The 12,372-nt window shown below is 35.8% G+C and overlaps 2 protein-coding genes across 4 annotated transcripts; one reads left to right on the top strand and one right to left on the bottom strand.

Annotated features, from left to right (window-relative positions):
- The first annotated feature begins 3,238 nt into the window (after window positions 1–3,238).
- On the top strand, window positions 3,239–6,654 carry LOC113687852 (uncharacterized). The gene is made up of 4 exons (XM_027205372.2): window positions 3,239–5,381; window positions 5,516–5,779; window positions 6,013–6,132; window positions 6,302–6,654. Exons 1-4 carry the CDS (start codon window positions 4,206–4,208, stop codon window positions 6,347–6,349), a joined length of 1,608 nt encoding a protein of 535 aa, XP_027061173.2. The 5' UTR covers window positions 3,239–4,205; the 3' UTR covers window positions 6,350–6,654.
- A 982-nt stretch (window positions 6,655–7,636) lies between these two features.
- On the bottom strand, window positions 7,637–10,554 carry LOC113687850 (pentatricopeptide repeat-containing protein At2g20710, mitochondrial-like). 3 transcript variants are annotated; one of them, XM_072048862.1, is made up of 3 exons: window positions 10,176–10,554; window positions 8,341–9,009; window positions 8,030–8,234 (listed from the first exon to the last, which is right to left on the bottom strand). In XM_072048862.1, the coding sequence occupies exons 1-3, from the start codon at window positions 10,524–10,526 to the stop codon at window positions 8,223–8,225; spliced, it is 1,032 nt and encodes a 343-aa protein (XP_071904963.1). In that variant the 5' UTR covers window positions 10,527–10,554; the 3' UTR covers window positions 8,030–8,222. The 3 variants fall into 3 exon arrangements, with proteins under 3 accessions (XP_027061171.2, XP_027061172.2, XP_071904963.1); XM_027205370.2 differs by having other exon boundaries at window positions 7,637–9,009; window positions 10,176–10,553; XM_027205371.2 differs by having other exon boundaries at window positions 7,637–9,009; window positions 10,256–10,518.
- Window positions 10,555–12,372: the final 1,818 nt, after the last annotated feature.

Consider the following 12,372-nt stretch of genomic DNA (forward strand, 5'->3'; position numbering starts at 1 on the left):
TTGTGAGAAATTAAGATAAACTTTTAAGTGTGTCTAACAATTGAGCAAATTGGAGTGGTTGTTAAGCTGTTGCAGAAAATGAATTGTTTGTATCTTTGTTTTTTTCTAAGGAATGGTTTGTAACTTTACTTTGTCAGTGTAAAAAATTTCTCTTTTTTGTCATGTTAGCAAGTTTAAATTTGTTTTCTTTTTTGGTCAAGATGTTAGCAAGTGTAAATGCATAGAGTAAAAGTAGAATTTTATCATCTACTCTAGCTAATGAAAAACCCCATTGCTCTTTTTCTCCCTCATTTTATCCCTCTTTTTTCTCCTCATTGCTTTTCAAATCCCACATTTCCTCTTCTTTGGTAAGATTTTTCTTTTAAAGTACTACTATTTTCTAATTGAGATGCATGACATCTTTTGACTTAGTTAAAGCATTGTTTATTTTTTATTTTTTGGTCGAGGGGTGACTCCTTATTAAAATAAAGTAAGTAATTAAAGACAAACTTGAAAAATCTCTCCTTACCTGAATTTTAGTTGTGCAGGGTGATTGGACATAATTTACCCCTTATGTACATGTTTATGTGTTTCATCAGAAAGACGAAAAAAAATCAAAGAAAAAGTATTTTTTTTTATCAGCAACGATATATTTGTATAACCTACTCTATCCTAATCTAGGGGGAGGGGAGCCTAAAGAAGCTGTTGTAGGAGTTAGTGGGTATACAGATTCAACTAGACCAATGGAATGTTATGACACAACCTTTAAATTTTTTTCGCTACTTGTGAGGTTTGAACTCTCACCAACAGCCCAAGGAGGGACTAAGTCCGTCCCTGGTGGCCACTGAGCCATTGGCCCAGTGGTTCCAAAGAAAAAGTATGGCTCAGTGGCTCCAAAGAAAAAGTACTTGTGCGTTTGAATCTTAATTTTAAGTTTCTCTTTTATTCTTAGACAGTCCCACTATGAGGGGATTTGTACATACAACATTTCAAGACCAAGAAGTGAAGTATCTTGATTGGATTTTTCCAATTAAGATGCATTAATCAAGTCTCACTATGAGGGGATTTGTCCGAAGTTTGGGAAGTCATTATAAGGGGTTTCATCCAAATTTCGGAAAAAAAAAGAGAAGAAATCAGTAGGCTGGAAGATCATAGGTTTTTCTAACTTCCATGATTTGCTGCTTGAATTTGTAACAAGGCTATGGTTTATATTTAACATTACCAAACTTGCAAATAAAGACATAAATTCACCAAAGTTACAAATAAAAATAATATGTTTTTTGAGGAAGAATAATAAAGAACTAATCTTGTTTTGCAGTGCTATGTAGTTGTGATGAAGATGAATGGAATATAAATTGTAGGGAAAAATGGTGGACTGGGCAGTATAGCGTACGTAGCATGTAGGTCATTGCAAACGATAACTTTTTGTGAATATGAAGGTATAGGAAGAAAGTAGGTAACTGGAAGAGTGTCATATACAGGATGGGTATTTGTGATTTGAATGAAGGGTGTTAACCGGTGAACTATACGTTCATTGATGAGGTGTCACAATTTTGTTAACAGTCAATGAACTAAATGTGCATAAAACAACAGCTTGGCAAAGTGATGCTCATTGAGTACTCGCTGAAAGGGTCTCAAGTGTTAATTTTTTTAAAAAAATATAGTTCATTCGGAAAAGTATTAAAATTCATGCGGTGCAATAAATTTCAGTATATGTATTTAAATGGTAATTTAGTTATGATTTAAGTGTCTTAAAAAAGTGGGCAGCTATTAGAAAAATCCATAAAACAATCATTCTTAATATATCTATTTTATAAATATATACATATATATATATATATATATATATATATATATATATATCTTAGTTCATAAAACAACAGTTTGGCAAACCGATACTCATTGAGCACTCGCTAAAAGGGCCTCGAGTGTTAATTTTTTTAAAAGGTGTAGTTCATTCGGTAAAGTATTAAAATTCATGTGGTGCAATAAATATTAGTATGTGTACTTACATGGTAATTTAGGTATGATTTAAGTGTCTTAACAAGCGGATAGCTATTAGAAAAATCCATAAAACAATCATTCTTAATATTTCTATATTATATATATATAATAAACGTTATTTATAATTATTTGTGCAGGACTTTAATCTGGCCGAGCCTAATAAAATTTATGTGTAGTTTACATTTAATTCGAGCCTTATATTTAGCCCTGCATTCTACATAGCCCAATTAAACATAGAGTGTGATTGGATAGGAGATTATTGGAGATAATTTTGTGAAAAAAATACTGTAGAACTTCTTTAATGGAGGAAACTTCTCAGACATCCTCTAAACTGAGGAAACTTCTCAGACATCCTCTAAACTATCGCATTTGCACGCTTTTGACCCTTCAACTATAAATTGTCACAAATAAGCCATTAAATTAAAAAAATACTTACTTTAAGGACTTCCGACAATTTTGGTTGTTAGAAGTGACGAAATTAGGGGCAAAACAGATCAAACAAAAAAATCAACCCACAAAAACAGCCTAAAAGGCCTCATTGAATGATCATTTCATCAAATTAGGGCCGGAAAAGATGGAAGAATATGAAGAAACATTAAATTCTATATTATTAGTTGGCTTAATATACCTAGTTTTTAATCAAATCATGAGTTGATTTATCTGTTTGGTCGGTTTTGCCCCTAATTCCATTACATTTAACCCCCAACATCGATGGATTTATAGCTGAGAAGCCAAAATCGTGCAAAATGAATGGTTTAGAAACCTGTTAGAAAGTTTTCTCTTTTAAATATAACGTACGTGAAATAAAAAATAGTTAAAAAATTTATTTATGATGCAAGTAAATAAAATTGTGCATATAATATAATGATGTCCCTTTTGGTCAATTGAATCCAAACATTTTGATCAATTGAATAAGCTAAAGCAACAAATAGCAAATAAAAAAATAATCACAAATCCATGATTATATCTCATTCCCAATTCACCCCAACATTTTCACAAGCGTACGGGAATCGGAATCCTCTCAACAAAATCCGAATCTTACATCCCTTTTAATCACCTCCACTCCACTCCACCATACTCCAACAAAACCCCCTCTATCCAACCATTTATCACATCTCACCATCCATTTTCAAAACGTCAACCTATTCAACGGCTGATCCAGAGCACAACCCAACTCCAGCCTTGACTTCGGTGTGTATCTTATCCAACCCAGCTTAAACTTAATCCAAAAATTCAGACAAAAAAATAAATAATAATTTTTTCTATCAAAATTCTGTTAATTGTCGTTTCAATTGTCCGTCGCCTTTCTCCCTCCCAACTAAAACTTTCGCGCTTTCTCTCTCTAGAATTCTCCCTCTACCTATACATACAAATTATTTGTATCTCTATAACGTAAACGGAATTCAAATTTATCCGAATTATTATCGAACTTCTGTTAGATCTGCGAGTTCACAGTAGTTTTTCCGGTTAATTGCTTCGTCTTTATTGCTTTATCCATTTTTTTTAATCTAAATTTTTACTTCGATAAATGGAGATGATGACAATGGACGAATCGCTTGTTCTGGAAATGGAAATTTACAGCTGTTATGGAGTTGAAGTTGCTGAGGATCGAATATGTCGAGGAATTTTTCAGATAGCTATAGGACAATCTAAGCCGCGAAGTTGTAAGTTTAGGGTTTTCTGAAGAATTTCAGTAGTAGATTCTGTTAATTAGGGTTTTAGTTCATTTTGTTGCTTTTGAACTTGAATTGAAGTGAAAATTAGTTAGTTTCTGCTGCTTTGCTGATTACCGTGATCAGTTTCTGGTGCTTTGCTGATTACGGTGATCTATTTGACTGTGATTTGGATGAAATTGAAAACATTTTCGCGATTGGAGTTTGGTGGATGTTGAATTTATGAAGACCATGGGGAGCTTGGATTTTGTTAATTCGACATTCAATTTCAAGGATTAAGCTATTATATTTGTGGTTGTAATATAGAATTCAGCCTTATTGGGCAGTAACACGGGTATATGTTGAATATTTTGCTCAGAGGATTTCGTAGGATTGGGTTAGCTTTTCTTATATCGTATTTGGACTAAATGGCCTTTTGCAGTGGTGGGGTTTTCAATTTGTATAGTGAAGGGTTTGCTTGTAGAAATTGAGAAAGTTTGGAGTTCCTTTTTTTTTTTTTTGGGTGGGGAAAGGGCTGACCTTAGGCAGACTGAAGTTTGTTAAAGTGTAATGGCGGGAAGGAAAGAAGTTGGATTTCTGAATGCAAGTGGTGTTAATTTGAAAGAGCAATTGGCTAGGACAACGTTGCGTAATGCAAGACTTCAAGGTCATACATATGTTGATCTTAGGAAAGATGGTAAAAAATCAATTTTCTTCTGTACTTTATGTTTGGCACCCTGCTATAGTGACTCGATCTTGTACAATCATTTAAAGGGTAGTCTTCATTGTGAAAGGCTTGCTGCTGCTAAGGCTACTCTGTTGAAGCCCAATCCCTGGCCATTTGATGATGGTGTACTGTTCTTTGGTGATTCTTCTGAACGGGATGAGTTACCTGTATCGAAGCGTGATAATCTTCAGTTGTTAGATAATAATGATTACGATGAAAGCAGTCTTGCTATTGTTAGTTATCATGAGCACCTCGAAAATAATAGCAATGGCCATGCATCTCATGATGATATTGGGTTTGGGAAGAATCCAGATTCTGTTGGTGCTGGCACCGCTCTTTATAATAGTCCCTCTCCGACCAATCTGACTGACGCTTTCTGCAGTCAATTGGTTATTCCAGGTGTCCTTTGTAAAGATGAAGTGTCTCAATTAGAAGTTTCATATCTGGGTGTTGCCCAAATTGCTGCTCGATTCTGTGAGAAGAATGGAATTATAAATGAAATCCGAAGAATATGGTGTGAGTGGCTTGGAAGAAAGGATTGTGATGGAGAGGATACCCTGATGGTTTTAGAACATGATTTTGCTATAGTTACATTTCCTTATAGCTATAATTTAGGCCGAAAGGGGTTGCTTGATGACCTAAAGTACTTGCTTCCACCCAGTCCTTATTCAGAATCTGAGGAAAATGGTGGCGGAAGGAACAGAAAGAGGAAGTCATTTTCTGATCCAGAGGATGTCAGTGAGTCTCTGGCTAATCAGTATGACTCTTCTGGTGAAGAATCTCAGAATTCAAATAGTTGTAACAAAAAATTGCTGCTAGATGGGTATGATGATCAGCTTCTGCATTCAAGAGTATTATCAAGCAAAACTCTGAGGAAAGAATTGAGGCGCCAGCAGCAAGTAGCTTCTGAGAGAATGTGTGACATTTGTCAACAGAAGATGCTGCCAGGCAAAGATGTGGCCACGCTATTGAATAGGAGCACTGGAAGGCTCGTTTGCAGTAGTAGAAATTTGACTGGAGTATGATCTCCAATCTTTTCAACTTGGTTATGTTCAGCAGACATTTTCCTGTATCTTTTGGAACTTATGCTTTTCATTGAGCTATAGTTCCTTGTAAAGGTGTTCATTTACACAGTCACTGTTCTTTACTGCAGGCATTTCATGTATTTCATGTTTCTTGCCTCATTCATTGGATACTGCTTTGTGAGATGGAAATCTATGCAAAACAGTTTGATGCAGCCAAAACAAAAAGGAGACCAAGACGAAAAGCTGGAACCAAGCAGAGTGAGTCTGGGAAGTTTAGCGAGATAAAAGGCATAAGAAAGCAAATATATTCCTCTTTCTGCCCAGAATGCCAGGGCACTGGTGTGAACATTGATGGGAATGAGCTGGAGAAACCTACGGTGCCTCTTTCTGAGGTTTGTGACTCAGGACTGATCTTTTTATTAATTTCTGAAACTGTAGGGAAGAAGCCGAACAAAAATAACAACCTGCAAATTGACTGTTATTTCCCTGTTGTGGAATGGGAAAATATACAGGCAAAGGCAACAGACAGTATCTTTCATACTTGTTCTGAATATATTCATACTTAAATTGTTGGTTGCTGTTCTTCATCTAGTTTCCTTTAACCTTGAAGTTCCTGTGTGTATAGATGTTTAAATACAAGATTAAAGCAAGTGATGCCCATAGAGCATGGATGAAAAGTCCTGAGGTGTTGCCCAATTGCTCGACAGGATTTTACTTTCCTGCCCAGTCTGAAGATATGTATGAGGTGGGACATTATGGACCAGAAATATTTTGCTATAAAAATATTAAATGAGCTTCCTTTACCCTTACTATATGCTTGTTTCAGAAAATATCTTTAGATCGCTATCTAGATATTGTTGCTGGGAAAGTATAATCTTGGATGATGATTCATTTTCACATTTGTCTGTTGCCAGGAAAAGGTATCACCACTTAAGTTGCTTCACTTTTATCGTGCAAAATGACTGAGCTGAACCTGCCTTTCGAGAGCCAGAGGATCGTTCTGAAATACTTAGCAATTTGACGTTTTAGTTCTTGTAACCTCTGTAATCTGTTGTAAATGTCATGATTCTGATGTTAAAAACCATTAGTGCTTCAGAAGTTTCAGTTGCTAGAATAGGGGTACCTTTCTAGATCTTTTACCGTTAGCCTTGTATATTGGTGCCTTGTTATCACTGCATTTGACAGCTTTACCTACCTGTGTATATTACCGCCTTGGAAATGGTGATTCAGAATACATGCAAATGCTCAGGTCCTCATTTCCTTTGTTTTTCTTGGTGAAAAATGAATCTCTTTTCTTAGATTTTGTTGTTGTCATTCATCGTAAAGCATGCTTAGAAGTTGTTGAAGATGGGTAGTTAGAAAACTATGAATTGGCTACTTGGTTTTATATTCAAGTGTATATAGCAGAGACCTCTTCCAGATATCTTGATGAGAAGCTATCACGCATTATCTGAGAAATCAATTAATTTAGTTGCAAAGTTCCATTAACTGCACGGTAACGATTCAAAACAACATTCCTTCTCCAAATGAGAAATATTATGCAAATCAAGTGAAATTGTGCTACAAGTGAACAACTTCTTCGCTGTGAAAAAGAAAATCTATTGCACAAATGGAGAATCAGAAGAAGCAACTCAACAACTTGGCAACATTAAGCTGGGGAAATGGTCAGTGTTTGGGCTGGAAGTGAAAACGGGTGCAGTGAACCAGTGGTGGAAGAAATTAGAACAGCTCTTATCAAAGCTAAACAGATGGGATGGAGAAGTATATTCAGTCTGACCGCAAGGGTGTGGTGGAAAAGATCCAAAATGAATGTGCAGATGACCCAATGATTGAAGCAATACTGGAAAATATACTAAAGATCAGACAGGTTTTGTAAATGTTAGTTTTCCTTCATCAAATGTGTGTGTTTGGACAGTAGATTATTTGAGATAATCTTTGGAAAAAATACAGTAGCATTTTTTTTTATATGATATATGTGAGATAAAAATGTGGTAAAAAATGTGTTGATGATTCACGCAAATAAATTTTTACAAATAAGTAACCATCCAAACAAACGTCCAAAAATGATGTAGGGGCAGTTGCTCCAGTTGTGCAAACTTTCTTGTTTGAGCAATACAAGTGCTGTCAAAAAAAAAAAAAAAAAAAAAACCTTTGCAACGTACTCTTACCTGCGAAAGCTTCTGCAGAGATGCTGTCAGTAAAAGAACCTAACTATGCCCCAGGGACTGAAGGGGAGAGGCAAGAGCAAGTGTTAAAGACATTTGCTTAGAATACCAGTGCAATATATTTTGTCGTTGAAGGGACATCTTTAGGCTAATTGCTTAATTTATTTTACATTATATCAGGATGTATGTTCGAAATTGAGCTCTGTGTCCCCAAAAATGTCTTGTTCCAAAGTCTCGGACTCTTCCTCAGCCCGATAAAGTTCTTGGAAAGCTGGATCTCCCTTTCTAATGTACCTTGAAATCACGTCCTTGAATTCTGCAGAAAACTCACATCGCTTAAGCAACCTTAACATCTCCTCAGCTCCATCAATATCTCCTTTTTTTTTCAAGTACCGCAGACAGGAAGCCAAAACGGGAAGATCAGGTTCCCAACCTGCGACACCAGCAGCAATCGATTTTTTTGTCATCTCGACTGTATTTTCCATTTGATTAGTTTTGTAGTAACCCTGTGCCATACGACTCCAAGTGCTCGCAGTCGGCTCATTTCCACCGTCCACAAGTCTGCTAATAATTGACTCTGCTCTTTCTATATGGCCTTTCTTGCAAAATCCAGTAACAAGCAAATCTGGAATCCTAATGTCAAAATACTCCTTGTTAGCTAGCCATTCATCTAACATCTTATCTGCACCATCAAGATCATCCAATTTCAACAGACAACTTATAACAGAAAAATAACTTCTATTATAGATCTTCCGAGGTTTCTTGTACAGATTCCATAAACGGAGTACCTCATCTTTTCTTCCCATAGTAGCATAAAGAGTTAGTAGAAACTCATAGGCCTGACCAGCTTTTTCATCTGCTTTATTATGTGCTTTTGAACCTGTTCGACCAGTTGCTTTTGCTTGCTCGATTAATCTCTCAGATTTCTTCAACACCACTTCAGCCTTCTTAAAGTCACCAGCTTTCAAATATCCATTGGCTGCAATCCCATAAGAATTCCATTGCATTACAATAACAGGATCTGCTTCCATCCTCATAAGAAGTTTCTCCATTCCCACTATGTCAGATCCCACAACACATGCGTTCAACCAGATGTTATATGAGAAATTGTCAAAAGGAATGCCCTTGCCATCCATTTCTTGCACTAGAGAATCTAATTTCTCCAGCTTCCTCGTCTGAACGTACAATGTCAGCATACCACTGTAAGACAGCGTCTTATTATAGCCCAACTGCCTCATCTTCTGCATGATTTCCTCTGCTTTACGCAATGACTTAGATTTAACATAACAATTCAAAAGAGCACCATATGTTTGAATAACTCTTAAATTGTCTGGCAGGCTCTCAAAATATTTTTCTGCTTGCTCAAGGCCATGGACTTTGGCTATCAGATCTAGATGAACTGCAGCATCTGCAGGTTTTAGTTTAGAATGTTGAATGCCATTGATCCATTCAGAAACCTGTCCCAAAAATCATTACAGCATTCTTTAGCAAGAAACCCAATTAACCACAACATGCCAAAAAGCTCCTGCTAATAAGGAGTCCAGGAAGTGCTGGGTAAGTTCACAACTTTCTCTCTAAAAAGTAACTATCTCCATGTATAAATAGATCTTTCAAAGTGCTATTGAAGAATATTTTCATGAATGAACTGCAAATATATCACCAAAGCCTGAAAGGAAAGGTTATCAAGGAGAAAGATAAAGGCCACCATCACCTCAGCAAAGAAAAAATCCACCTCTTTCTAGTCTATGATGAATACTGTGACTTTCTGTTGTCTTCTTTCAGGACTTATCAAAATAGAGGATGACCTAAGCAACAATAACCAATCCTTCATAGGAATTCCAAATTAAACTAATGCTCATGTTAGAACCACAGAAAATACCAAATGAATTGCAATTTGTATTTACGTAGTTATAGGTTTGGATGCTTGAGCTCACGAGTTCAACCCTGTACCTATTACCTCATCTCATTCAATCTGCGAGTTATGAAGAGTAACCACACAATTTCTATTTTTTCTAGGAAATTACAGTCAATTTCGATCAAAACAATCAATCATGATTTTCATTGTATGGCAAAGAATGAGAAAACAAACAAAAAAGAACCCAATACAAGATGGCTGTGCAAGTCCTGCTTTTTTCATAAAATTAAGAGTAAATGTATCATGAGGCTGATTAGACAAAAAAAAAAAAAAATTTAAGAGAGTCAAAAAAAAAAGAAGAAAAAAAAAGACAAATCAGCATGCAGCTTTCCATCCATCTAGCATCACAATCATGTAAAGAACGTCCAGGTAATTCCAGAATAAAATCAACCCACTGAAAAGTTTATTTTCCACTTAAGCATCTCCCAGGTACATGCCACAGATCATGAACAAATTAAGGAAATATTTCACAAAGTTTAAACCAACACAGTTTAAGTACAGTAGAAACAAAGCATTTACATTAGACAAATATCAAAAGATAGTCACTAAACTCATCCATCCACCACACACACACACAAAGAAGTAAGAGGCGCTACAGCATTTTACAAATTAAAATAAACCCAGTTCAAATTTGGTCAAAATAAACATTGCCATACGAAAAAGAGGAAAAAAATAGAACAAAAAAAAAAGAGTAATTAAGTATGGTACCCGGAGGGCATAGCTGTAACGTTTATAAGATCTGAAGGATTTGATAATAATTCTGACATTATCAAGGTCTACTTCTCTACCTTCATCCACCCATTTCTGAAGTACTTGAGGGATGGAATCTTTAGGCTTACGCACACGCACGAGCCTGGCAAAAAGTGAATCCTTTGGGACAGATTCTGAGGAATCAGGCGATGATGGTGATGATGTTGGTGAGGGAACAGCAGTTGCAGTGGAACAGAAGAATGACAATGGCCCAAGATTTCTATCTATTGAAAAATAGTTCTTGATTTTGGTTACAGGGTTTAAGGAAGAAGGAGAAGTGAAAGAACGAAGGAGGTTTCTGGCCATCATAGTGTTTTCCTACATTAGCAATTGCCAACTCTTGCAGCTGTCTGTTTATCCCTCTTGGGAAAATCGCCACTTTAGTCCTTAAACTATTTTACTTATGCCAATTGCATCCCTCAATGTTATTTTAGCCTAATTTAGTCCTTCAACTTAAATTCCTTGTCCAATTAAATCCTTTTACGGCTGCACCACCCAATAAACTTTTTCCGACACAAAAAGCACTACCTAAACAAAGGGCAAGAATGGAAGTACAAGTCTTGTCCTACGTTAAAATAAAGAAATCTGAAAATTTTTCATCTAATGGGGTAAAACAAAAAATTTACACTAAATTGGGGAGAAAAATAAAATATCTGTAAAAGAATATCCCAATTTTCATCTCCATTTATCACTAGTCAACAAGTCATCACCAACTATGTCAACCGATTTTCTTTGGCAAACTTCCGAAACAAGGACGTCGTCTTTTTGAACTCTTAAATCAATGGCCATTCTCAACTGGACAATCGAAACTCCTCTCTAAATTTGTAAATATTTCTACAAATGAGGCACTGCAATTTTCTATTTTAACTCTCACATATTCTCTGCCAGTATTGCTGCATTATTAATTCCAGATGATTCATTAATTGGGAAAAAAGCCTGTGTGATTGTCGTAAAAGAAATTCATTTGTAGGATATTTTTGTGAACAGTTTTTTTGCTCAATACGTAGTCTACATTGTGATAGTTCTTTATTCAATATGTATTCTAGATTGCATTTTGTTAAAGAGGCCCGAAAAGTGTTTGATGAAATGTTTAAGAGAATTATAGTTTCATGAACCACCATGGTTTGCTAGGTATGTAACCTCTAGACTTGCTATGGAGGCATGTAAACTTTTTCAACCTCTATTTGATGGAAGGTAGATAGAGAACTTGAAGGAATTTCTTAGAGCTTTTTATGATGATACTGGTGATGGTCCTAGAGAGAAGAGGGAAAAGCCTTAGCTCCTCTCTATTTGAGACTCGACGGGTTTGGAAAGCATTGACAATTTAATTCCGTAAGTTCTATGCCTTGAAACTTTCCCAATTTTTTGACATCTTTGTGAAAAAAAGAACCCAAATAAAAAAGAAAAGAATGAGAAGGCGATGGAATCCAAAAAATGAAATATAGAATGAGAGAAGATGGCGATGCCTAAGGAAAGATGTGGTTGATAATTATTAGTAGATGGTAGTAATGGTGAAAATTTTTGTTAAGAGACTAGGTATGATTTGGGTTGGGCAAAATGCTTTGACGTAGATGGATAATTCAGATTTTCTTTTGACGATCTCTATCTTCTTTCCCAACTTGGTGGAAAATTTGTTTTTCTCTCCTTTTTAATGGAAATCATTTTGTTGGGGTTCTAACTTTGCCCCTAACTTTGTAATTCCTAGATTGCCCTTAATTTTTTTTTTTTGTCGAAACGATAGATGTCCTATAACCTAATCTAGTCTAGTTTAAGGGGAAGGAGAGGGGGTTCGATGTGAGTACAGACTCCATCGATGAAGGTCACTTAAGACCGCCACAAATTGTGGCAAATTTGTGGGTGGTGATTTTGTGCCTGAAAGATTTTAATTGGTGGTACGTCTGTGAAAGGATTTAATTGGACAAGAAATTTAAGTTGAAGGACTAAATTAGGCTAAAAAGACATTGAAGGATGAAATTGACATAAGTGAAATAGTTTAAGGACTAAAATGGTGATTTTCCCATTTATCTTTTGTCTCTAAAGAAAGTACTAACGGATGAAAAACCCAAAAAGTTTTATAAAGATATTCAAATTATCAAGGATATTAAACCGGGCTCTAATCATTCTCATCCTTGTTAAGCAACACTGGAGTCCTAAG

This window comes from Coffea arabica, chromosome 5e (genome assembly GCF_036785885.1).
Source record: "Coffea arabica cultivar ET-39 chromosome 5e, Coffea Arabica ET-39 HiFi, whole genome shotgun sequence".
NCBI classification, from domain to species: domain Eukaryota; kingdom Viridiplantae; phylum Streptophyta; class Magnoliopsida; order Gentianales; family Rubiaceae; genus Coffea; species Coffea arabica.

Coding starts and splice junctions, on each gene's coding strand:
- LOC113687852 (XM_027205372.2), top strand. CDS start 4,206: ATGGCGGGAAGGAAAGAAGTTGGATTTCTGAATGCAAGTGGTGTTAAT. Junction 5,382..5,515: donor GTAGTAGAAATTTGACTGGA/GTATGATCTCCA, acceptor TCTTTACTGCAG/GCATTTCATGTATTTCATGT. Junction 5,780..6,012: donor CTACGGTGCCTCTTTCTGAG/GTTTGTGACTCA, acceptor CTGTGTGTATAG/ATGTTTAAATACAAGATTAA.
- LOC113687850 (XM_027205370.2), bottom strand. CDS start 10,526: ATGATGGCCAGAAACCTCCTTCGTTCTTTCACTTCTCCTTCTTCCTTA. Junction 9,010..10,175: donor GTTACAGCTATGCCCTCCGG/GTACCATACTTA, acceptor TTTTTGGGACAG/GTTTCTGAATGGATCAATGG.